Source organism: Rissa tridactyla, chromosome 23, assembly GCF_028500815.1.
Source record: "Rissa tridactyla isolate bRisTri1 chromosome 23, bRisTri1.patW.cur.20221130, whole genome shotgun sequence".
NCBI classification, from domain to species: Eukaryota; Metazoa; Chordata; class Aves; order Charadriiformes; family Laridae; genus Rissa; species Rissa tridactyla.
The window spans coordinates 3830999-3854837 of record NC_071488.1 but is presented as its reverse complement, the minus strand read 5'-3'; the positions used below and the strand labels follow the sequence as shown (position 1 = coordinate 3854837).

At 72.3% G+C, this 23839-nt stretch overlaps 1 protein-coding gene across 1 annotated transcript; it reads right to left on the bottom strand.

Annotated features, from left to right (window-relative positions):
* Positions 1-4656: 4656 nt before the first annotated feature.
* EFNA3 (ephrin A3) lies at positions 4657-14925 on the bottom strand. Its single transcript, XM_054182723.1, has 5 exons — positions 14773-14925; positions 6596-6885; positions 5242-5307; positions 4998-5075; positions 4657-4834 (listed from the first exon to the last, which is right to left on the bottom strand). Exons 1-5 carry the CDS (start codon positions 14892-14894, stop codon positions 4713-4715), a joined length of 678 nt encoding a protein of 225 aa, XP_054038698.1. The 5' UTR covers positions 14895-14925; the 3' UTR covers positions 4657-4712.
* Between the last annotated feature and the right edge of the window lie 8914 nt (positions 14926-23839).

The window sequence follows — 23839 nt, the reverse complement described above, 5'->3', positions numbered from 1 at the left end:
CAAAGGCGGCGGGGGTCGGGGGGGGCAGGTCCTGCCCGGTGGCACCGCCACCCTTGGGCAGGGGGGGTCACGCCGGTGTCTCAGGGCGGCGATGGGGTGAGGCCCGGGCTGGTTTCCCCCCCCCCCCACACCTCCGGAGGCGGTGTGACCCTCCACGCCCCCCCGGTGCTCGGGGCAAAAGGGTCTGAGCTGTGACTGTCCTCTCCTCGGTGGGGGGCAACAGTGGGGTCTGGCTGAGGGGGGGGGGCCCTCAGGCTCTCGCCATGGGAACCCCCTTACCTGAGGTGCTGGGGGGTCACCAGGAGCCCCTGGGCAAGCAGCAGTTGCAGGGGCTGCTAAGAAGGTGCTGGGGTCCCGGGGGGGGGGGGGGGTTGCAGGGGCAGCCCCCCCCCTCCTCCTTCTCCTTCTCTTCCCCCCGCCCTTACCAGCTGCCTCTGCTCTCCCAGGGTTTCGCTCCAGCTCGGGGTGAACCCCAAAAGCATCCCCTGCCCTGCTCCCCTCGCTCCATACTGTGAAATTGCCCCCCCCCGGGACCCCCTGGCGCAGGGCGGGGGGCTGCGGGCGCAAGCGGGCGCGTTGCCGGCCAGCCCGCTATCTGCTCCCCGTCTGCCCCCGACACCGATCCGGCCTTGTTAAGCCTCGGCGGAGGGATGCTCCGCCGCGCCGTGTTGTGAAGTGATAACTCAGGCGCATTTGCAAAACAACTTTCCTCTTGTTTATTGCATAATGATCCATTGATTGTGGGTAATGTTGCATGCCCGCCGCCGCAGCCGTGCAAGGAGCGCTCCCCTGGCACGCTGGAGGGGCTCGGGCAGGCGCCGGCACCGCTGCTGTAACCAGAGAGCGGCTGTCGGCTCCGGCAGCCGAGGGATCCCACGGGGCCGAGGTTGTGGGGCTGGGTGCCCCACGTCCCACCCGCAGCCCTCGTGTCCTCCCCACGCCCCGGCTTCGCTCCTCGCGCTCCCGCGGGAGGGGGACCCGCTTCTTCCCTTTCATCCTCCCTCGTTGCGGCCGGGCCTGACATCATCCCCGGCACCGTGATGACTCTGCCAGGCCTCTTGCTCCCGGGGAGCCGGCGCTGCCGTGGCTTGTACCGGGCAGCACCTCCCGGGAACTTCCCCCCCACCACCTCTCCCCGGGGTCAGAGAGCCGGAGCGTGGCACGTACAAGCCGTGGGGATGGGCACAGCCGGAGGGTGGTGGGAGCTGGTCGGCACCGCAGCTGCTTCCCTCCCCTGGGTCCCGGCATTGCCCCGGCACTGCCCCCGCCATGGCAGAGACCTGTGCCAGGTGCCTGGGGAAACTGAGGCAGGGAGCAGTGATGGGGGGGCCCTGCAGCCCCTGGCAAAGCCCAGCAGCCAAGGCTCTCCCCCCCCTCCAGCAGGGCTGGTGCGAGCCCCGGCGGGTGACAAACCTCCTGGAGCACCGCGCTGGATCTGTCCCACGGGACTGGGGTGTGGCGCCCAGCGCTGTCGGCTGAGGGGCTCCCCCGTCCCCTCCCCTGTGGTCCCCAGCCTCGGGCACGGGGACATGGCTGGGAGCGAGGTCACGGGGACCTGGCCAAGTCCCAGTGTCACTGTCCTGCCCGGCCTGTGGCAAAAGGGCAGCGGCTGGGCTGGGGGAGGAAGGACAAGCGTGTCCCCAGCTGGGGACAGCCCAAGGGACCGGCTGGGGCTGGAGGGTGCCCCGTTACCTCCCCGTGCTGGATCACCCAGGGCTCGACAGTGGGCGACAAGCAGTGGCAGGGAGGGGGTGACCATGAGGGTGGGCAGTGCCGGCGGTGGCACGCACGTGCATGCGGTCACAGCCGCGCCGCCTGGCGCGCACGGCGCTGGGGGCCGTCCCCGCGTGACCGTGGAATGGGGTCAGTGCCTGCGCCGCCCGCGGTTTGCAGGACAAAGGTGAAGCCATTTCGCGCCGTAAACACCGGCGGCAGAGCGGCACGGGGCAGGTGGGGCCGGCCAGAGGCCGCCGAGCTTGTGACAAACTATTTATGGTTTCACGGCTCGGGACACCCAGGTGCGCCCCGGCCCTTGCCCGCGCTGACGTCACCGGCCGCGAGGTTGGGGGAGGAAGAGGAGCCGTCCAGTCCGCGGCCGGGAGCGAAGGCCAAGGTGACGTGCCGTGCCGGCTGCGTGCAGCCCGGCAGGTAGGCACGGCCCGACGCCAGGCTGCGCGTGGCAGGGGCAGAGCCACGTCCCCGCGGCCGGCTGGCCACGCCAGGCCCTTACACGTTTGGCCGGAGAGTGGGATGCACCCAGCCCTGCCCGGGGAGCACGGCTGCTGCCACAGGGTGATGCACAGCCTCGTGCCACACGGCCGGTCCCGGTGCACACCCCGTGCCCAGAGCCAGACGTGCCGCCGGGACTCTGGAAGCCTCTCCAGCACCCGGGGGGGCACCCGAGCCCCAGCGCTGGGATCTCAACAAGGGCTCCCCCCTGCCTGGGGGCAGCAGGGCTCGGGGATCCCCCATGGCAGCACCCCGGCAGCCTCCGTGGCTGGTCCGGGCTACCCCTGGCGTGTCACGCTGCGCCCTGCCCGAGGGCACGGAGCGGAGCAGGGCTGGGTGGCCGGTCCCCACCGGTGCCACACACATGGCAGGGAGCGGTGCCAAGGTCGAGGCAAGCGGCAGGAGGGATTTTGCAAGTGGCGCTCGCCGTGCCGTGCTGTGCCGTGCCGGGGTGGCTGACTCAGTCCCCTGCTCCCCCCACAACGACGCACCGGGCTGCGCCAGCCCACCCTGCCCCTGCCCCAGCACAGCCACGCGCCGGGACCGGGCTGCGGCTGGTCACCATCAGCCACCCTCTGGGGGGGCTACAGCCCTCGGCAGCGCTGGGTGACACTGCACCGGCCAGACCCTGGCCACCCCACGCAGCTCCAGCCCGGGGCTGGCAGCCGGCTGGCACCCGAGTCCCCGGGGAGGGGGTTCCAGGGCAGGGTCCCCAGCCCCACAACGGGCCAGGCCTGCGGGAGCGCGGGGGGGACGCGGGGAGCCCGGTGCCTGCCGGGAGCGCTCGGAGGACCCGTCTGACAGGTTCGCCGGCTCTTCCCGCACCCGGACAAGCCCGGGCTGGCGGGACGCCGAGCCACCGCCCAGCAGCGCCTGCTGGGGTGGGGGGAGAGCAGCCGCCCCACTGCCATGGCTGTGGGGACCCCCCGACCGAGGCCGCATCCGCAACGCGTCTGCCCCCGCTGGGAGAGGGGCCGCAGCCCCCCATGTCCCACGCTGCCTTGTGGGCAGAGCGGCTGCCCCCCCCCTGGAGGCACTGGGCCCCCCCCCAGCCCGGTGGGGTGCAGGGTCAGGACCCACGCGGCTGCTCCCCTGCACCCACCCAGGGCTGTGGGGCGCCAGCAATGGGGCCGGGTGCGCCCCACTCCTACATAGCCCAGCAACACCCCCCCAGGCGTGACCCCAGCGGGTCCCTGGGCATAATCCCCACCCCACACATCCCCTTTCCTCGCTGGACGCACTGGGGGGGTTGGGGGGGAGCCGAGGGCATCCCCCCCCATCCCGCGGGAGCTGCTGCGCAGACAGGCGTGCACCAGATCCCCCCAACGCCGGCAGGAGCCGGCATGCCCGGCAGAGCCAGACGCGCCGGTGAGAGCGACACGGGGATTCCCACGGGGCCCCCCGGGCACAGCGGGGTTGCCCGCCCGCGGCCGCTCCCCCCGCGCAGCTGGCGAGGGTGGCGAGGAGGGCTCTCCTGCACCCGCCCCTCCCGGCCACTGCACCCCAGCACCGCCCGGGGACGCCGGGGACGCGTGCCACGCCGAGGGCACTGCCCCCTGCCCTTACCTGGGGGTGCCGCCTGCCATCTTTGCCGCGCCGTCCTCCTGTGGGCAGCGCCGGCTCCCCGCCGGATGCTCCGTGCCGGTGCCTGGGGGGTCAGCGGGGAGCAGGATGGTGGGGAGCACCCAGGGTGCCCTCGCTGCCAGCGGCACCAAACCTGCGACTGGGGCCGTTGTGCCCGGGAGCGCTGCACGCCGCCGTGACAGGGGTCGTTTTTTTGGTTTGTTTTTGTTTTTTTTAACCTTTTATTTTTTTTATTTTTTTTTTAAGAGATTAAGAGCAGAATATGAAAATCACCAGCCAAAGCACTTGAAAAAAAGGTTGAGTTTGTTTGTTTGTTTTTTTTTTTTTTTTGTTTTGTCTTGTTTTGTTTTTCCCCAAAAAGTGTCTGTGCGTTTGCATAGGTCGGGTCTTCACGGAAGACGAGGAAAATCCAACACGTTCGACTATGTACAAGCCAGCCCGGGGCCAGCGCTGCTGCCTATGGTACAGTATAGATATATCTCTATAGTCGCTCTCTGTACAGTATGTATAGATCTCTATATAGGTATGTACAGCCTGCCCGGCCCTGGGGGTCCCTGCCCTCGCCGGGCTCCCCCGGCCGCTGCCCCCCCAGCCATGGGGCACCAAGGTGGGCTGCGGGCAGGACTCCGCGCCGTGGGACGGTGTCGGTGGCACCGAGCTGCATCCTCGCAGACGTGGCCGCAGCCGTCGGCGCGGTGGCGGGGGGGGGGGACGAGTCCCAGCCGGGATGGGCGCGTGCCGCGGGCCCCTGCCCCACGGGGCGGCTCTCCGGGCAGGGGCGGGGGTGGGGGGTGCGTGGTCCCACGGTGGTTCCCCACCGGCTTCTCACGAGGGGCAGCAGGTCGGGGGGTCCCCACTCGGCGGAGCCACGCTGGCTGGGCCCCCGCCGGCACCGGGAGCTAGGAGGCCAGCAGCGTCATGAGGAAGAGCGCGGCGGCCACGGCCAAGGGCAAGTGTTCCCGCTTGGGGCTGGTGCCGCTGATGCTCTTCTCCAGTTTGGGCATCTCCGGGTTGAAGTTGTCTGTGGGGAAGAGCGAGAGGGTGAGGGTGGCACCGGGGGTGGCCCCGAACCCCCACCCCGCGGCTGGGGCTGCCCTGGGGGGGCGGCGGTGGGGGGGGACACGGGACGTGGGGCTGCGGGGCCGGGGCCGGACGGGGGGATGAAGGGGCTCTGCCCGACTCACCCAGGTCCTCGATCTTCACCTCGGGCCGCAGGGTGAACTGCGGCAGGGTGGGCGCCAGCTTCTCCCCGGAGTGCGACGCTGCAAGAGGGAGAGAGGGGACGGGGGGCGGGGGGTGGGTGTGTGTGTGTCACGCTCCTTGGCCACCTCGTACCGCAGCTCCCTCAAACACCCCGGGGAGGGACAGGGGACCCCACGCCGCCCCCCCACCCCCGCAGCCCCCGGGGCGGGCAGGGGGGGTACTTACTGGAGGCGCAGCAGACGAACACCTTCATCTTCAGGCAGGCCCGGCGGTGGTTGTGCGTCGGCGTGGCTGCAAGGCAAGAGCGGGACGGGGTGAGCCCAGCCCCGGGGCGCCCAGAGGCTCCGTGGGTCTGGGCATGGTGGGGTCTGCCCCTGCCTGGGGGCGGGGGGGGGGTGTGTGGGGGGGTGTGTTGCGCTTCGGGCTGGGGGGATGCAGCAGCATCCCCCTCCTGCACCCGGAGGCTGCACCTGCATCAACATCCTGCACCCCCGTCTTGCATCAGCATCCCCCCCCCAGCATCCCAATCCTGCACCAACACCCCCCCCAGCATCCCAGTCCTGCACCAACACCCCCCCCAGCATCCCAGTCCTGCATCTACACCCCCCGCAGCATCCCAGTCCTGCATCTACACCCCCCCCCAGCATCCCAGTCCTGCACCAACACCCCCCCCAGCATCCCAATCCTGCATCTACACCCCCCGCAGCATCCCAGTCCTGCATCTACACCCCCCCCCAGCATCCCAGTCCTGCATCTACACCCCCCCCAGCATCCCAGTCCTGCACCAACACCCCCCCCCAGCATCCCCGTCCTGCATCAGCCCCCCCAGTATCCCAATCCTGCATCAGCACCCCCCCTGCACCCCTATCCTGCATCAGCCCCCCCAGTATCTCAATCCTGCATCTACACCCCTCCCAGCATCCCAGTCCTGCATCTACACTCACCCCTGCACCCCCGTCCTACATCAACACCCCCCCAAGCGTCCCAATCCTGCATCAGCCCCCCCCAAGCATCCCAGTCCTGCATCAGTACCCCCCCTGCACCCCCATCCTGCATCAGCACCCCCCCAGCATCCCCCTCCTGCATCAGCACCCCCCCAGCTTCCCAATCCTGCATCTGCCCCCCCCCATCCCCATCCTGCTCCCCCGCACCCCCATCTTCCCCCACGCCCCCATCTCACCCCTGCATCACCCTCCCCCCCCGCACCCCCAGCCCTCCCCACCCCCGCCCCTTCCACCCCACACCCCCATCCCTGAGCTCAGGGTGCCCGCTCCTGCGGGTTGGGGGGGGGTGGTGGTGTCGCTGCAGCTGCCCAGCTGGGGGGGGTGCAGGGAGGTGCCCACTCCTGGGGGGGCTGCAGCTGTCCAGTTTTGGGGGGCGAGGGGGGGGGAGGGCAGGGGGACCAGCTGGGGGGTTTGGCGCGGGGCCGGGGGGGGGGGTCCTGGCTGGGGTGGGGATGCAGTGCCGGCGGGGGTGGGGGGGGGGACGGGACGGATGACACCAACTTGGGGTGGGACACGGGGGTCCCAGTCGGGGAGGGGGGGCTGCGTGGGGGTCCCGCCCGGCGCCCCACACGTACAGATGTAGTAGTACTCCTGCCCCGCGCGGAACTCGTAGCCCAGCGAGAAGGCGCTGTAGCGCTGGAACTTCTCCGAGAACTTGATGGGGCTGTGGGGCGCGTGGGGCCGGTTGCACTCCCAGCGCTTGAAGCCCTGGCTGGTGTTGCAGGTGCGGTAGCCCTCCGCGTTCACCATGTAGAGCACGTACTGCTCCAGCCGGTGCTCGGGCACCGAGGCGTTGTAGTGGGGGCAGTAGATGTCCAGGTAGTCGTTGACGTTCACCTGCACGGTGTAGCCCTCCCGCCGCAGGCTGCAAGGGAAGAGCCGGGGGGGGGGGGGGGGGGCGTGGGGGTCAGGAACACCCTTTCCAAATGCGGGTCCCTCCTCAAAAGGGACCCGGAGGTTGGAGAACAGGCGGAGCGCGGATCCCAGGCGGCAACGGTAACCCCCGGCTCGACCTCTACCCGGAGACCCCCAACACACCGGGACCCCGGCGCAACCTCAGCTCCGCCGGCCCGCAGGGCGGCATCACCCTCTCACGGGTGCGGGAGGGACGCTGCCGGGGACGGATGCCACGGGTGCCAACCCACGGGCACGGGGTGGGGGGACGGGACACACCAGCCGGGACGCGGGCGCACGAGACGGCGCTGCTGGGTCCTGCCGGGAATGTGCTGGCAGCCTCAAGGAGGGGACAGACACAGCAGGACAGACCGACCGACCCGGCCACGGGGCTGACGGGCACCGGGGACCCCGCGGGACGCAGCCCCTGGGTCCTCGCCGGCCGCGCAGCCCCGGGTGTGCGGGGGGGACAAGAGGCCCCGGCAACCGACCCACCGCGCTGCCCACCATGGCCCCAGTCCCGCCACGCGCCGCAGCTCACAGAGAGGATTTCTCACCCTGCTCCGGCTAATCCCGTTAGTTCGTTAATGCCGTAAAGGGTGGCCCTGGGGGAGCCTCATTTACATTGATTAGGAGCGGCAATCCCCTCAGATCCACTCAGGAGAGGCTCCGCTGGCTCCTAATCCGCGCCCGATGGAAATCCCGGCCGCGGTAATCCTCGCCGCCGCGCTGACCCACTGCTCCTGCCAATTAATTACGAGCCGGCGCTGCGAGGCGCTGGCTCTGCACCGAGCTGCCGCCGTGGCAGCGCCGGACCCGGCCTGGACCTCGCTCCACCGCCCGGCTCAGCCCCTGCCCCGCGCCCGCTGTGGCCCCCCGCTCCCCCCAAGCCCTGCTGCGGTGGGGGTCCCTCACCCGGCTCCCCCGGCGACCTGGACCACCCTGGCACGCGTCACCGGGCTCCGCCGTGGGGCAACGGCTCCAGCTCGGGGTCCCCATTCAGGGCAAACCCGGGTCGCGAGGCCCTGACCCCACGCTGGGGGTCTCCTCGCCCCACGGGGGGTCCTGCCACCCCCCGCCCCGGGGCGCTGCCGGCAGCGGAGGCGGTTCCCCGGGTGTCTGCGGCAGGGCCGGGCAGGCAGCGGGCAGGGCCGCGCGTGCAGACACCCCACCCTGCCCAACCGCCCCCGGCGGTGTTTGGGGAGCCCCGGCACACGGCCAGCGCCGGCGGCACCCCGGCACGCAGCGCCCCAGAACCGGGTGCCGGCGAGACAACCAAAGCCGGGGCGGGGGGGACGACGACACCTGGAGTCCAGCGGCAATGGGGGACCCGAGCAGCCATGCCACCCCAGCGCCGGGGGACGTGGCGGGGGGGCTGACGGCAGGCCTCGTCACCCGCGGGGCAGGGAGCGTAGCCCCACGCGGCACCTCCCTCGCCACGCAGCCGCTATTCGCTAGCCCAGCCCGGCACTTGCCGGCCGCCAGGCAACTCCTCCGCCAGCAAGGTGCTGAGGCAGCCACCCTTGCTCCGCAGGGCGCCGGGACCTTTCATCTTCCTTCTTTGATGTGGTGGGAAGGTGGGGGGGGGGAAGGAGAGAAAAAGGCTTGTTATTAAAGAAATGGCCCCAAGGAGAAAATTGCAATTAACTCCGTGCGGGACGCGGGGCTGGGACGCCAGCGTGCCCCGAGCCGGCTGCCCCACAGCGGAGCGGGCACCGGTGCTCACCACGGCCGTGCCGTGGCTGTGCCGGGGGAGCGAGGGACCGGAGGAAACGTGTTCCCCCCGGGATCGGCCCCGGTCTCTGCGCCCACGGGAGCGACACCGGGCGCCATCTCCCGCTGTGCCAGGGGAAACCCTGTCCTGGGGTGCCGGGGAGATGTAACCCCCCCCTTCCCCTGCGGCACCCAGCGCTGCGGCACACGCAACCCCCGGGACCCAAAGCTGGGGCTCATTAAGAAGTGCGGCTCCTGGTAAACATCCTTGCTAACGAGCGCTGCCCCACGCCGCGCTGGGGTCTGCCCTGGACTGGGGCACACCAGCGTCGCAACGGGGAGGCGCAGGGGACCCCAGAGGGTGTGGGCCACGCTCCCCACGGCCATCACTGGCCATCGTGTGCTGGGAACCCGCAGGCATCAGAGCGTCGTCGCCGGCCGGGAGCGGCCGCAGCAGAGCCCCAAACGGGCAGAGCCACGGGGCCACCACGGCCTGGGCACGTCCAGGGGGCTCGGGCAGCAGCTTTAGGCCACGGTGCTGCATCCCTGGTTTGAGGACACCCCGTCACGCTCAGCCCCCGCACCCTGACCGCAGGGCAACCCCCCCCCCCCAACAGCTGGATGCCCCCGAATCCTGGCAGCCCCAATGCCATCGCCAGAGTGCCCCGAGCTCTGCCCGTGGCAGCGTCCGACAGCGCAGGGCAGGCAGAGCCACGTGCCGGCCCAACGCCAGCAGCAGGCAGGGAGCCCCCGGGCCCTGTTTTCGGGCAGGAGGATGGGAACAGACACCCAGAGCGGGGGTCCGAGCCCCCTTTCTCACCGACACCCACCCCAGAGCGGGCACGGGCTGCCCGCTCCCTGCCAGCCCCCGCGGCTGTTGGGAAGCCCCAGTGACAGGCAACTTGGGTCAGGACGGACACCCCCCCCGGGCTGTGGTGGCCGCGGTGCAGCCGGTGGGGCGCGACGGGCTCCAGCAGTGCCCGAAGGGTTAAGCGCAGGAGCAGAACAGGCAGCATCTCTTCTGCACGACTGCATTTTTAGAGCAGGGCATTGCGAGGCACTGGTACCTTCCAGCAGCCTGTCGGCGCTGGGCAGATGGATGTCCCCTGGCAGAACCGTCCCGAGCGCGGGCTCGGCTCGGCGCCCATCGGCCCCGCACCGGCGGGACCCCGGCTACCTGGCAAGCCGCAGCCACTGGCGAGGCTGGGCGGCCGCTCCGCTCCCATCTGCTGTGATAAATCTAGGCTGAGCGCCGCACGCTCGCTCGTGCACTGCTAGGGAGCGCCTGGTGCACTGCAGCACGCCCCGGCCCCGGCAGCAGCGGCACCGGGGTGGGACAAGACCCCCAGCTGGACCCCGGCGCTGTGGAGGCTCATCCCCACAGCGCGGGAAAGGCCTGGAGGGCGGCGGGGCCGGAGCTGGGCTCAGCATCCCGCGTCGGTGGTGACAGCGGCGAGGACCGGGGTGACACGAGGCATCCCCTGATGCGGGTGACAGCGTGGTGGCCCCAGCACTGGGGGCCAGGGCAAACCCCCCCTAGCCCAGCCGGGCTCTTTGTTTGGCTCCGGCAGCTTCGTCCTTTGGCGCATCCAGGGCCCATCGATCAGCCGGGGAACAAAAAAGTGCCATTGATTTACGCGGTCCCCTTCCCGTCACCCCGCGCCACAGCGAGAGGCGAAGGCGGCGCATCGATCCCCCACGGACAGACGGACGGAGGGGACGGAGGGACAGGCCCACCGCCCACGCCCCGCCGTGCCAGCCCTCCCCACGCAGCCAGCGCCGCACAGTCACGGCGCCCAGACGGCCGCGCACACGCGCACGGGCTCGGCAGACAGCGCCTGCGACGCAGCCCACGCGCACGGGTGGCACGGCGCCACAGCACGGTCCCCAGCCCGTGTCCCCCCCCCCCCCCAACACGCCTGGCGCAGCCGCAAGCCGCGGGCACAAAAGGCACCGCCGGCACATGGTGTCCCTGGGGCCACCCCCCCCTTCCCGGGGAATCGGGGCTCCTGGGGAGACGGGGGCAGCTCCCCGGGGACGCGGCGATGGGTGAAGGGACCGCGGTGCCACGGGGCTGCGCCCACCCTGGGGTGACGGGCACAGCCCTCCCCGAGCACCCCGGGACCCCCAGCACCGCCCTACAGGTGCCTCCATACCCCCCTGTCCCTATCGACGGCCACGCAATCCCTTTAATCCCTGCTAAAGCCCGGACCTTCCCGCTTTGCTAACAAGATCAATGAGGTTTCTAATTGGGTTTTAATTAAACCATCAATCTGCAACCGGTGACTCAATTACCAGCCTGGGCAGGAGCGGGTGGCCCCGGCCCTGTTGCACCCCGCGACGGCCCCCGCACCCCGATGCCGCGGCCCCTTCTCCCACGGGAACGCCGTGGGCCCCGGCCGCTCTGCCGGGGCTCGGTGCCGCCCGCCGTGGTGACTCACAGGGCACGGCACCCTCTGCCCACGGGCAGCAGCTCCCGCCGGCGCCACAGCCAGCACCCACGGGTGGCCGGGGGCTCTGTGCCCCACAGGGACCAGCCTGGGGGGCACAGCCGCGGGGCAGCAGAGCCCCCCCCAGCGCACCTGGGGCCGCTGCAGCTGGCAGGGATGGGTAATTAGTCACCAAGAGGTTTAATCACCACCTTCCCCACCTCCAGCCCCGCAGCAGGGTGGGAACGGCCCCACCTTGGGCGCAACTGCCCCGCGCCCCACAGCGCCTCCTGCCGGGCACCCCCGGGCACCCCCGGGGTCCGTCCTGCCGCGGGTGCCACCGTCCCCAGCCCCGCGGGTGCCGGTGGATGCAATGGAGGGATCCGGCCGGGCACAGCCCCGCTGTTGGGGTCCAGCGGCTGCAGAGGACCCAGGAGTCCGGGCACCCCCAGCCGCCCCGGCGGGCGCAGAGCGGGGACACAGCTCCTCTGGGGCGCAGAGCGGGGACGCGGCTCCTCTCCCGCGCGTAGACGCTCCCCCGGGAGAGGCTGCTCCGCGTAAGGGCTCTCGAGAGCCCGCTCCGGCTCTCACCGCCTGCAACACAAAGTCAGCCAGATAAAAGCCGCCTTGAAGAGGAGCGTGGCGGCAGCGCCGGCGGCTGGGGGGGGGGCCGCACGCGATGCTCCCCGCGCGCAGGTGGGCTCCGACCCGCCTGCCTCGGCCTGGCACCAGCACCCCCTGTACCCCCATCCTGCAGCCACCCCGCTCTGCCCCCCCCACAGCACCGGGCACCCCTCGGTCCCCGGCGCCCTCGGTCCCCGCAGCAGCGCCAGGGGCGCAGCGTGGCTCACCCCAACCCGCTCTGGGGGGGGTCCTGGGGGCTGCAGCAGCACCGGGCCATGCCTGTGCCCATGCGCAGGGACAAAGTGCATCTGGGACACCCAGCAGGGAGGTGGCATCCCACGCGCGCTGGCATGCCGGGGCCCGGCTCAGCTGGGGACACCCCTAGGAGCCCCCGGCCCCACTCCATGGGGCACCCCAGGGACACAGCCCCCCTGAATGTCAGCGCTGGGTGGGACGCGGCCACCCCGCACCTCTGCCCGGTGCCACCGCACCTGTTCCCGGCAGGACTTGGGAGCAGAGGGCAGGGATAGGACAAGGATCGTCCCGCGCCCCTGGGGCTCGTCGGCTGCCACCAGTGGAGATGAGGGGACACAGACGGCACCTGCGCTGCCCCGAGCCTCACGCCCCACCTTCACGCCTCCCCCGAGCTTCGCCATCAGCACCCCAAACCCACTGCAGGAGGGGTGCTTTGCCCACCCATGGCCCTTCCAGCCCCCCGGCACCACCAGCCATCCGCCGTGGTGGCCAGGGGACCAGAGGAACCCAGCCATGTGCCCAAAGGGGACAAGCCACTGCCAGCCCCTGGCTCCCCCAAGACAACCCTGGGACCCCGGGTGCTGCGGGTGGGTTCTGGGGGGCAGCCCCTCGCCCCATCCTCCTGCCAAGGGGACACGCAGGGGCACCCGGGACGGTGCGGAAGGAGATGCAATAAATTTCTGGGGTGCCTGGCGCAGCCCCCGAGGAGCAGCCCGCAGCCGAGCCTGCCGGCGTGCCCCCCCCTCCCCGGAGAGCCCCACGGGGCCGCGCAGGGCTTGTTTATTGCTCTGATTGCAGCGGGGTTGCTGGGATTTGCAGGCTGCGGCCCAGGGAGCCTAATTCCCCCCATAATTTATCTAATCCAGACACTTTGCCGCGCGGCTATAATTGCGGCCGAGCTGCCGCACTGCCTAACAATAAATATCAGCGCTCCGGAGTCCCTGGGACACATCTCTGCCGCAGCCGCCCCCACCGCGCCGCCCGTGCCCTGAGCCGGACGCTCGCAGCCGTGCCAGAGACGCGTGCGCAGCGGGCGCGGGCGTCTGGCCGTGCCACCCCCGGCTTGGCACGGCGGGGGCACCGCCGGCACCCCCTCCGCCCCGTCCCTCGGGAGGTGCCAGGGCAGCGCCGGGTCACGGCACACGGCTGCGGGTGATGGGGTGGGGAGACGTAGCCCCTCGGTCGCGGCGGGGCGAGGGTGGGAGGGCGGGAGTCTCCCACCCGCAGAGGTCCCGGCAATGTCACGGCGTGGGGAGGAGATCGGGGTCCAGGCAGAGGAGCGGGCACAGGGGGGGATGCCCGAGCGCGTTGGGGCGAGCCGAGCGCCTCGCCATTGTGCTGCGCCTCGGCACGTCGCACACATGCACAATTTATGGGGCCCGGGCTTCCGCCTGGCGACACAATCTCAAAGGCAGGGGAAGGAGCTGCCGTGGCGGGGTCGGGGGGGGGGGGGACGCTCCCTCCCTGCACAAAGGGGAGCGGGGCGGGGGGAGCCCGGGGGACCCCCCAGTACCAGCGGGAACCGGAGGATGCTCCGGCTGGGCGCACGTCCCCGCCACACCCCTGCGCGCTCGCACCAGCGAGGGAAGAGGGGCGACGGCAGCGGGCTGAGCTCCCCGACCCCCGGGGAGGGGGCCAGGGACCCGCCGCCCACTCGCAGCCCCCCTCCCCATGGAGGAGGGGGGGGACCCCAGCCCAGTAGCGCCCATCGCCACCCCAATGCCTGCGGTGCCCGCGCCCCTCCGGCGCAGCCATGCCAGCCCCAGGTGTGGGGGCCGCGCACCATCTCCCCCCACCCCCCCCCCCCCCGCCCCGGGGTGGGTGAGGGGAGGGTGCAGCCCCCGCCGCAGGGCGTGAGGGAGGTGCCGCGGGTCGGTGGCTACCGATCGCCCGGGCTCCCGGCGGCTCCGCTCCCGCTGGCCGTGGGCGCGACGGCGATTTCCACAGCTCGCCCCCGCGAAACCCCCAGCACAAGCACACCCCGCCCCCCCCCCCCCCGGGAGCCCCCGGCTGCTGCCCCAGGGATGGCATCGCCGCCCCCCCGATGGACGGGGGGGGGGGGGGCTGGCGGGCACACGCCGGGCCCCCCCCCCCCCCTCCGCGCCGCCAGTGCTGCTCCCGCACCCAGACAGGCGGGGGGCGCGTCTGGCGGCGGGGGCGGCGCAGCGAGACCCCGTGCCCGGCCCGGCGCACCGGAGGAGGGGGGACACCCGGCCGTGCCCTCCCCGCGGCACCCCAGTGCCCGCCGCGGGGCGGGTCAGCGCCGTCGGGGAAGGGGGGGGGGGGGGCGGCTCGGCCCCCCGGTGCCACCGATCCACCCGCTCCCGCACCGAGCCCCGCTGCAGCGGCGAGCCCGACCCCGCCGGTGCCCCGCCCGGCAGCGCAGCCCCGGGGCCCCGAGCCGCCGCCGGTCGGGTCGGGCCGGCCGGGTGGCTGTCCCCCCCCCCACACCCCGCGCCGCCGCCGCCTCCGCGGGCAGGGCGAGGTGCGCCGGGCCGGGAGGGGCATCGCACCGGCACCGGTGGGGGGGGGGGGTCCCGCGGCCCCGCCCGCACGGGGGCGTCGCGCGATCACCGGCACCGGGGGTGGGGGGGTCCCGCAGCCCCGGCGCGCGCGCCCCCAGCCCGGTGTCGCCCCCCCCCTCCCCCCCCCGCCCTTCCCTCCCCCTCCGCCGCCGCGTCGCGCATCCTTCGGCGCGATCCCCGGCGCGCCCCCGCCGCGTCCTTCCCGCCGGCGCCCCCCCCGCCCCGCCCGGCCCCGGAGACACCCCCCCGCCGCCTCCCGGTGCCGGTACCGGCGGCCTCCCCCGCTCGGCCCGCCGCCCGCCCCGCACTCACTGCAGGTTGGAGCTGTTCCAGTGCACGGCGTGCCGGTTGCCCAGGGCCCCCGGTGGCCCCCGGCCCGGCAGCAGCAGCAGCAACGGGAGCAGGGGCAGGAGCGCGGGCAGCCGTGCAGCCATCCTGCCGCCGCCGCGGAGCCCCGCCGCGATCCCGATGAATGGAGGAGAACCGAGCCGGAGCCGCCCGCGCCCCGCGCCCCCGGCACCCAGCTCCGCCCCGCGCGCGCCCGCCGCCGCCGCCGCGCCCCCGCGCGCGCGCCCGCCGCCGCCCCGGGCCCGTCGGCACCGGCACCGGGCGGCGGGGGCGGCGGCAGCGCCGGGCTCGGGCTGCGGGGCGTCGCGGGTGGGGGCAACGGGGCCGGGTCCCACCGGGATCAGGTGTCACCGGGGGCTCACCGGGCCCCCCGCGGGGGGGAGCACGGGGGGGGCCGGGTCCCACTGACTCGGGGGCTCACCGGAACCCCCTGGGTGGGGGCACCGGGGCCAGGTCCCGCTGACATCGGGGTATCACCCTGTGGGTGGGGGCAGCGGGGCCAGGTCCCACTGACATTGGGGTCTCACTGGGACCCCCACGGGTGGGTCCACCATGGCCGGGTCCCGCGAAGATCAGGTGTCGCAGGGGTCTCACTGGACCCCCAGTGGGTGGGGGCACCGGGGACGGGTCCCACTGACATCGGGGTCTCCTGGGTAGCAGTCCTGGGGCTTGGGGCACTGGCCCCCACGGGTCCATGCGGCCGCCACAGCCGTGGGTGGGGGCTCAGGGCCCCCAAGGATCCTCACGGTGCTGCTGCTGCCAGCGCCGCGGGGGTCACACATGTTCACAGAGGGGTTTGGCCGCCCCGGGGACACGGCAGCAGGTGGGTGGGTGGATGGGTGGGCACTCAGCCACTTGCCACCGGCACGGGTGGGCGGGGGCCAGCGTGCCAGGGCAGCCTGGGTGCCGGGGGAGCACAGCCACAGTACCAGGCTCTCTTTCCTGCCCTGTCCTGCCCCAGGAGGTGGCACGTGGCAAGGCCGGACCCCTTGCTCTTCCCACAGCCCTGCCTCATTTCCCCCCGGGGGTCCATGGGGTGGAGGTCCCCAGGGAGCCAGCAGCAGCCGCGGGGCCGGTGGGTGCTCCCCGGGTGCGGGTCCCTGCCAGCCATGCGGGAAGGGAGCGAGCTGGGTGCCAGCTCCGTCCTCGGCAAGATCCCTTAGCAACTGCCGTGCGGCACCGCCCGGCGGTCCCGTGTGCCGGGTGATCCACGCCCCGGCACACGCGTGCGCACACAAACGCGCTCGCACCGGCGCAGGCACACGCAGCACAGCGCGAGTTCCCACGCAGGAGCGCGCCCCAGCACGCTGCCGGCACCCACCTGCCGGCCCCTGCTCCGGCGGCGCCGGCTTCATACACCACCCGGAGATTTGGCAGCCCGAGGAGCTTGCAAACGAAACCGGGTGGCTACCGAAACCGCGGCTGGGCTTGCTGAGCCGGCCCTGGCTGCTCCTGCCAGGAGCCATCTCGCTGGAGCGGCGAGCGTGGCCAGGGAGGCGTGGGGTCCCCCGCTGCGTCCGTACGTCCCTGTGTCCCCATTGCCCAGGCACGGTGGCTCGCAGGCCCAGGCAGGTGACCCCAGGCGGGGTAGCCCGGGGCTCAGGGCTGCCCAGTGCCAAGGTTAAGGGGGTTTCCCAGCTGCCCAGAGCTGCTGGGGGAGCTCGTGGTGGGAGCGGGGCTGCTCCCCCCGCAGGGCTCCTTTTTGGGCTCCCAGACACCCCTTCGGACATGTGGGTGCTGTCCCCCACACATGGAGGGAGACGAGGACAGCGGTGGCCAGGATCTTGCCGAGGCCCCCCCGGTCCCACTCAGCGCTGTGGGGGGGCCCGGTGCCGGCAATGCCTGTGGCAGGGCTGTGCTGAACCCTCCCAGCCCCCATCTGCACCGGCGGCACTGGGGGGCCGAGCCCCCGCCGGAGCCCTGCCGGGAAGGGGGAAGGGGCCAGCGGAAGGGCCCGGAGGACCAAAAAAAGCTTCTATTAATTATTCATCCGGAGAAGTGAAGTGAAGAAAACACAACACGTGGAAAAGGGCTCTGGCTGGCCCGCGGAGGGGGGGTGGAGGTGGGGGGGCAGGAGGGGCTGCAGGGGCCGGGACACCCATGTGCCGGGACACGGTGGCGATGGTGGCGGCGGCGGCGGTGGCTCCCTCCCGGTGCGCCCTGCGGTTGGGGCATCCCGGGGGGCTGAGCACCTCTGGAAGGGCCCCGGCAGCGCCGCGCTGCCACCATGGAAACGCCTTGGCTCGGCAAACCCATGGCAACACACACCTCCACATGGAAACCCCCCCCCCCACCCCGGCTCATGGCAACGCGCACGCCGCCGCCAGCACCCGCACACCGCCGCGCTCACAGGGGGGGGACCCTCCGGCCCGGGCACCCCCATGTGCGGGGTCACGGCAGGGTGGACCAAGTGCTCCCGTGGGGACCCAGGCGGCCGAAAGCATCACGGTGTGCACCCGCGTGCGGGTGCCAGCACCCACCAGGCATCACCCCCGGGGCTCGGGGGCAGCCCGGCTGCGGCAGCCGGCACACGGCGGGGGCTTGGCTGGGTTTTGCTGACCACAGCAGGAGACGGCGTCTGCGGTGGGGACACGGGGGGGGATGACACTGCCAGCCGGGTGGCTTTGCTCTCAGGAGGACGTGAGAGGCCTCGACCTCTCCAGGAGAGCTCGGGCACAAGGCAGTCCTGGTCCCCCCCTATTTACGTGCCCCCACGTCTCCTCACCCCTGTGCCCGCCGTGCTGAGGGCTGGCAGGTTTCTGCTTCAAAGCAGGGCCGGGGGGGGACCGGAGCAAAGCGCCCCACCCGCCGCCTGGAGCGGGCAACCTGGGGCACTGGCCATAGTGGCCACCACGCCCAGAGCGGGGTGGGCCCAGGGGTCCTGCCGGCCGTGGGTGCCCAGCAGGGCAGGGGACCCCGCTTCGCCCGCCCTGGTTAATATTTAACCGCGGCTTCCTGTGACAGCATGTCGCAACCGCAGAGCAGAGCCGGCATTCAATAAATCATCGCGCCGGGCTGGGAGCCGGGGGGGGGTGGTGGGGGGGAGAGCGAGGAGGGGGGGGGGGCAGTGGCGGAGCAGCGCCCAGCCGAGCGCGAGAGGGGGAGCCGATAAATAATTCATTAAATAAATAAACATGGCGAGAGAGCGGGGAGGAGGCAGGAGTGTAACCAAGAAAGGGCTCGGTGAACGCGGGCATGAAATATTCACCAGCCACACCTACGCGGCCCCGAACACGCTGCGCTCAGGGCTCCTGACCCGCCGGGAGGAGCCAGGTGCCGGCACGTGTCCAGCTGGGCACGGCAAAAAACATGCTAGCGGCACGCAGAGACCGCGGCCAAGGCCACAGGCACACGGCACGCAGGTCGGGGTGCAGGTAGCCAACCGTGCCGGCGTGGCCAAGTGGCCACCGGCTCCCGCCAGCTCCTCCCGGCAGCGCTCAGCCACACGAATGGGGCAGCCCCGCGCCAGCGTTCGGGCTGGCCGTCCTGCCGGGGAGCTGGCCCAGCCTGGGGCACGCTTGCTGTGCGCCACACGCCCCCGGGTTCCCGGTTGCCCGGCTCCTCCCTGCCCCTTTCCCTTTTTTTTTATCCCCGCGTCGGTCTTTAAATTTGAATGAAGGCCTCACGGATGGTCGCGCCGCGTCAGCGTCTCGGCAAGCGCCGGGCAAGTGCCGCCCCGGTGAGGGCGTGGGGTGCTGACCCCCGCACGCCCCTGGCCCTGGCAACTTCCCATGGGACCTTCCCGGGGCTGGGCTCGGAGCTGCCGCAGCGTTATCCAGGGCGAGGAGGTGGCACAGGGGAGGTGGGGATGGGTGGCAGTGCCACAGGCCACCGAACCACCTCACTGGCGAGCCACGGGACCAGCTGGAGCGGCCCGGTGCTGCCGGGTGGGCTGGAGGCGAGCCCCACTACGCGGGCGGACATGGGGCTGATTCGTTAATTAGCACCTCGGTGGCTTGAGTTAATTGATGCGGAGCTTAATGGCGCAGGATCGCAGAAGAGGGTTAATTGCCAAGGCAGAGCCGGCCGCCAGCAGCCCGGCCACGGCCACGAGCGGGCGGCTGCGCTGGGTGGTGGCGGCGGCAGCGCAAAGCCGAGCTGTCGGAGGAAATCAGCTTCCTCGCCGAGTCACCGGATGAAGCCGTGCGTGGCTCCCGGCTCCGCCGCCTGCCAGTCCTGGGCTCGTTCACGGCACCGGGGTTGCTCCCGCTGCCCGGCGGGCAGGAAGCCGCAGGGTCCCTGCCCTGGGCGCCGGGCGCCTTCTTGCCGGAAGCCTGGCTCCGGCGGGCTCCACTGTGCCAAATCCCACCGGGACTGGGCACGCGGGCACCCAGAGGTGCCAGGTGGGGGGTGCAAGCGGCCACCCCTTCATGGTTCCCACGGCCCGGCAGCTGCGGTGTCCCCCCCGTGCCACCCCGGCACGCTGCTGTGCCACTGGCAGGGGATCCCGGGTCGAAACGGGTCACCACACTGTGAGGCACCGACCAGTGCCCACCACACGCCGCTCACCCCTCGGACCACCTGGTGGCACGGCGGGTGCCGGATGGGGGTGCCAGGGTCCCGGCTACCCCCTCTGCCGCATCCCGTGGCCCACCGCCGGCGGCGGGGGCTACCTGGCAGGAAGCGCCTGAGTCAGCAGCCGGCACCGGGTGACTCAGCCGGCTCCTCTCCTCTCCTCCCGCATGGCAAATCTCCCTCCTGGCCTCAAGATCACTCCAATATCGTCCACCGGTGGCAACCCCGGCCCCGCTGGCCCCGGCCCAGCCCCTCCTGCTCCGGCGTGGCCGTGGCAAGGATGCGCTGGTGGGCGCGCTGGCCGCGCTGGCGTGGGCAGAGCAAGCACGGCGGGGGGCTGGCACCCGGCCCCGCTGCAGCGCGGCAGCCGCGGCTCCCCAGGGAAGTGACAAGGACGTGGAGCTGGGTCTGCAGCTGCTGGCCCCAGCGCTCAGCCGCCCGCTGGCATCGTCCCTGCCCACCCTGGAGCCCAGCGCGCTGCTCGCCTTGGCCGCGTCACCTGCTGTCTCCTGCACGGTGGCCAGGGGCTTGTTGGGGGCTGCAGCAGGCACCACCTGGGGTGGGGGTACAGCCCTCTGCCCCCCGCCAGCGCCTGTCGGCCCCAGGCAGGCAGTGGTGGGCAGAGTGGTGTCGGAGAGCGGAGCACGGGGCCGACAGCGCGTGCAGCTGGGCCACGAGGAGCCGTCAACGCCCCCGCGCCGAGCCCCGCTGTTCCAGCAGCCGCGGGAGCACCCAAGGACCCGGCGGGCCACTGCCCACCCCCCGAGGGACCCCGCACCCCAGACTCGCCCTCACCCTGGCAGGGCCTCGCGGCATCCCCGGGGCTCAGCCCCGCTCAGCCCCCGCGGCATCTCGCCCTCCCCGAGCGCTGCTGGTGCCGGGGCCGCGCTGGCTCTGCTGTTGGTGCCCGTGCCCGGGGCTCCCCGCGGGCAAGAGTGCGGGGGGAGTGCGCAGGAACGCGCGTGCCGGGGCCGCCGGTGTCGGGGGGGGCTCCTCGGTGGGTCCCCGTGTGCATGGTGCCGTGGCCATGGTGGGGTGCGGGCTCAGGGTGGGTCCCTGGGGGGGGCCGGCAGATGCACGAGGGGCGACGGAGCACCCATGGGACTGGGCAGGGACCTGGCCCGCCGTGGCACGTCAGACCTGGCGCCGTGACGGTGGCGTGGAGCCCCGCAGCAGCCCCGGTGGCAGATCTCTGAGCCGCCCGTTACCGGCGCGTAAGTGACGTTAATCCAATCGAGGGGTGACAGGCAGCATCCATATCCCGCTCCCGCCATACATAGATCACGCTGCAATGAGCATCCGCGGCTGCTGGGGCGGGGAGCGCGGCTGCAGGCTGGGGGTGACAGGGACGGGTCCACCGGGGATGTCCCCCATGCTCCTGTCCTGACCCCACGGGCGATGGCACCAGGGGAACCGCAGCCCCTCGGTGACAAATGAGGGTTGGGGCCGGGCGCAGGGGTCCCGGGTGACATGGGAGCCATCCTGGGGACCCCCAGCTGGCACCGAGCTGCCCCAGGGATGCGCTACCGATTCCGGCACTGTCCCCCTGCCCCCCGGGGACCCCATCCTGGGCTGGGGCCGTGGCGGTGGGTGACCCCCTGGCCTGGGCTCGGGGACAGGGGCCGGCCGCGCGCGGTGACCCTGCTCCACCACACCCTTGGTGCCGGGCAGAAGCGCGGGGAAGGGAATGAGCTAATAAACCAGGGAGGGGGGGGTCGGGATAAAGCATGCAGGCGCGGGAGATTTCAGGGCCTGAAATATTCATCAGGTTTGATGCGGCGCCCGCCGTCACGCCGGCCGCGAGCGATGGCGCGGGGTCGTTTTAATAATGCATCGCTGGTAAAAAGGCTCGCGGGAGGGGCGGGGGCGGCCACGGCTCGGCGCCGGGCTGAGGTGCGGTGGGAATCCCGGTGAAAACGGGCGATCCCTCCGCCAGCTGCAGCCGCTGGGCTCCGGTGGGGCCTGGGCCAGCGCCGCGGTGCCGGCTGGGTGCTGCGGTGCGCGGTTGGGGACAGAGCAGGCAGTGGCGGTGGCACCACCTGGGGACAGCGGGGCACGGAGAGGCGCTGGGGGGGAGTGGGGTGCCCCGTGCTACTGGCACCCACCGCCCCAGGGGGTGGCAAAGGCCCCCACATGGGTGCACCCAACCAGCAGCCCGGCAGTGGGTGCCCGGCCGCCCCGTCCGGGCCACGTGGGGGTGCCGGGGTGCGAGCGTGGCGCCGTGCCCCAAAACGGGGGTGTTGCCGTCGCAGCCGCCTCGCGCTCCCTCGTTAAATAATTCAGCGCTTCGATCCGCCTGCTGCTGCGCCTGCTTCTGGCCGCGGGCCGGCCACGACGCGCTCCTGCCAGCCACCGGCGCTTCCCTGGCCCTGGGTTGGGACCTGCGGGGACCCCAGGAGGTTGCCCACAGTGGAGCCGGGCGCACCTTATGCCCGGTGAGCCCGATGCTGGCCAGGCGCTCCTGTGGCTAACGAGGTCTTTGCCAGGGAAGCTCGTTAGCAGCCTGCCAATCAAAGGAGCACGGGGAGGATCAATGAAGGTGGGGAGCAGGTACGGAGGCACCGCAGGGCTCCTCCATGAAGAGGGACCCCTGGGGAGGCGCCTGCCAGCTCCCCCCGTCCTGCAGCCCCCCCGGGTGCTCACCTCCGCCCCGTGCCCAGGCATCGCTCCTCGGCGCAGGGGTCCCTCCATGTCCCCCAGCGTCCTCCCAGCTGGACGCGAGCCGGGAGGGGGCGGCTGGGCAGCGAGGGCCGCGTGCCCGCGGCGCTTCGTGAGCTACTGCCCGCCAGGGCCGCGGTGAACCCCGGCGTCCGGCCCCGCTGCCGACCCCCGCAGCACCCGCTCTGGGCACCCTTGGAAGATGCCGCCCCGGACTCACCCTCCGGCTGCCGCAGGGACGCAGTGTGCCACGGGTAACGCCGTGTCGTTGGCACCAACCTGTCCCTGTCCTGATCGTCCTCCCGATGGGTGCGAGAGCGATGCTCCGCTCTCCTCCCGCCAGCTGCGCTGGTGCCAGCCCCAGTGTCCCGGGATGGACCTGGCTCCATTTGAAACCAATGAGGGGCGCAAGGACAGGAGGCGTAAAACCCAGGGGGGAGTGCTGCCCGCTCCCTGCCCACTCCCTGCCCGCACGCCCTGGGACAGATCCCACAGGCTGGGGGGATCCCTGTGAGCCACCCCTCCTCGTTCCCAGGGATGCAGGGGGGGTCCCGGCCCGGGGAGAGCCGGGCACGGCAGAGCTGCCTCCAGCACCGTGTGCCCTCAGTACGCAGACAGAGCCGGCAGCTGAATCCTGCTGCCGCTGCAAGGGCAGCTCCTGCCCATCCCGGCTCCGGCGCAGCAGGATTATTGTCCGTCAGGATTACAGCAGGCTGAGGGGGGGACGGGGGGGGCCGCCCTGCCAAGCCACTGCCGGCACCCCGACACGCGCAAGGGCACGGGCAGACAGGGGCAGGCAGGGACGGACAGACACCCCGGTGCAGAGCGGGGACGCACGAAGGCGGCGTCTGCCTGCACCCGGCGCCCCTGGGTGCGCACACCCACCGGTGCCCGGGCTGCCGTGCTAGCCCCTGGGCCAGCCCAGAGAAGCGGCGGTGCCCTCTGCTCCCACCCGGCAGCGGGACTCGGCCAGCAGAGATACGGCTGCCCACCTGGCACCCAGTGCCAGCCCCGCCGGACTGGGGGGGAGTGGGATGCGATGGTCCCCGCGCGCGTGTGCCGCGCTGGTGCGAGCCGGCGCGCCCCGGTGCACGTGCCCTCATTGCTATGGCTGGCGCGGCCTCGGTGCGTGCGGCTCTGGCTAATTAGCTGGCGCGGGCCGGCTCCCTCCAAAGCCCCTGCTGAGTGTTTTGCTAAATTATAACCTTGACGATGCACATCATCAGGCGGCTGCTCAGGGAACGGCCAGCTCCGGCTCCGGCTCCGGCCCCGCGCGCCCAGCGCCGAGTACCGGTGCAGGGCTGCCCGGGTGGGGTGGCAACGCACTGAGTGGCGTCGCACTGGGGTGGCATCTCGCCACGTGCCCGCGACCGCCAGGTGATGCGGGAGCAGGGACCGAGCCGGGCGCTGGGCGCTGTGGCGTGGCCCCAGGGTGCCAGGGAAGAACCTGCGGTCAGTGCCTGGCGCCCGGCGCATCGCGCCCAGCGCCCGGCTCTCCCGGTGCCGCGCTCCTCGGGGCTCGGCACACACGTCCCCTCGGCATGGCGAGTCGGTGGCCCCGTTTCCATGGTGACGCAGAGCCATTTCCCATCTCCAGGATGCTCTCGGCAGCTCCCGGGCGGGGGCTGCAGCCGCTGCCCTGCGCCCATGGGAGACAGGCATGGATGGGTCCCACCACCCCGGGGGGCGGGGGGCATGCTCCTCCCTTCCAGCCCTCTTGGGATGGCGGGGGGGGCACCAGGCCCTGCATCCCACCCTGCGTGTCCTGGGGCTGCCCCTCCAGCGTGGCCGCGGTGCCTGACCTCACCCTCCTCCCGGGCGGCGAGGGGTGTCGGGGTGTGCCGGGTCCCCTCTCCTG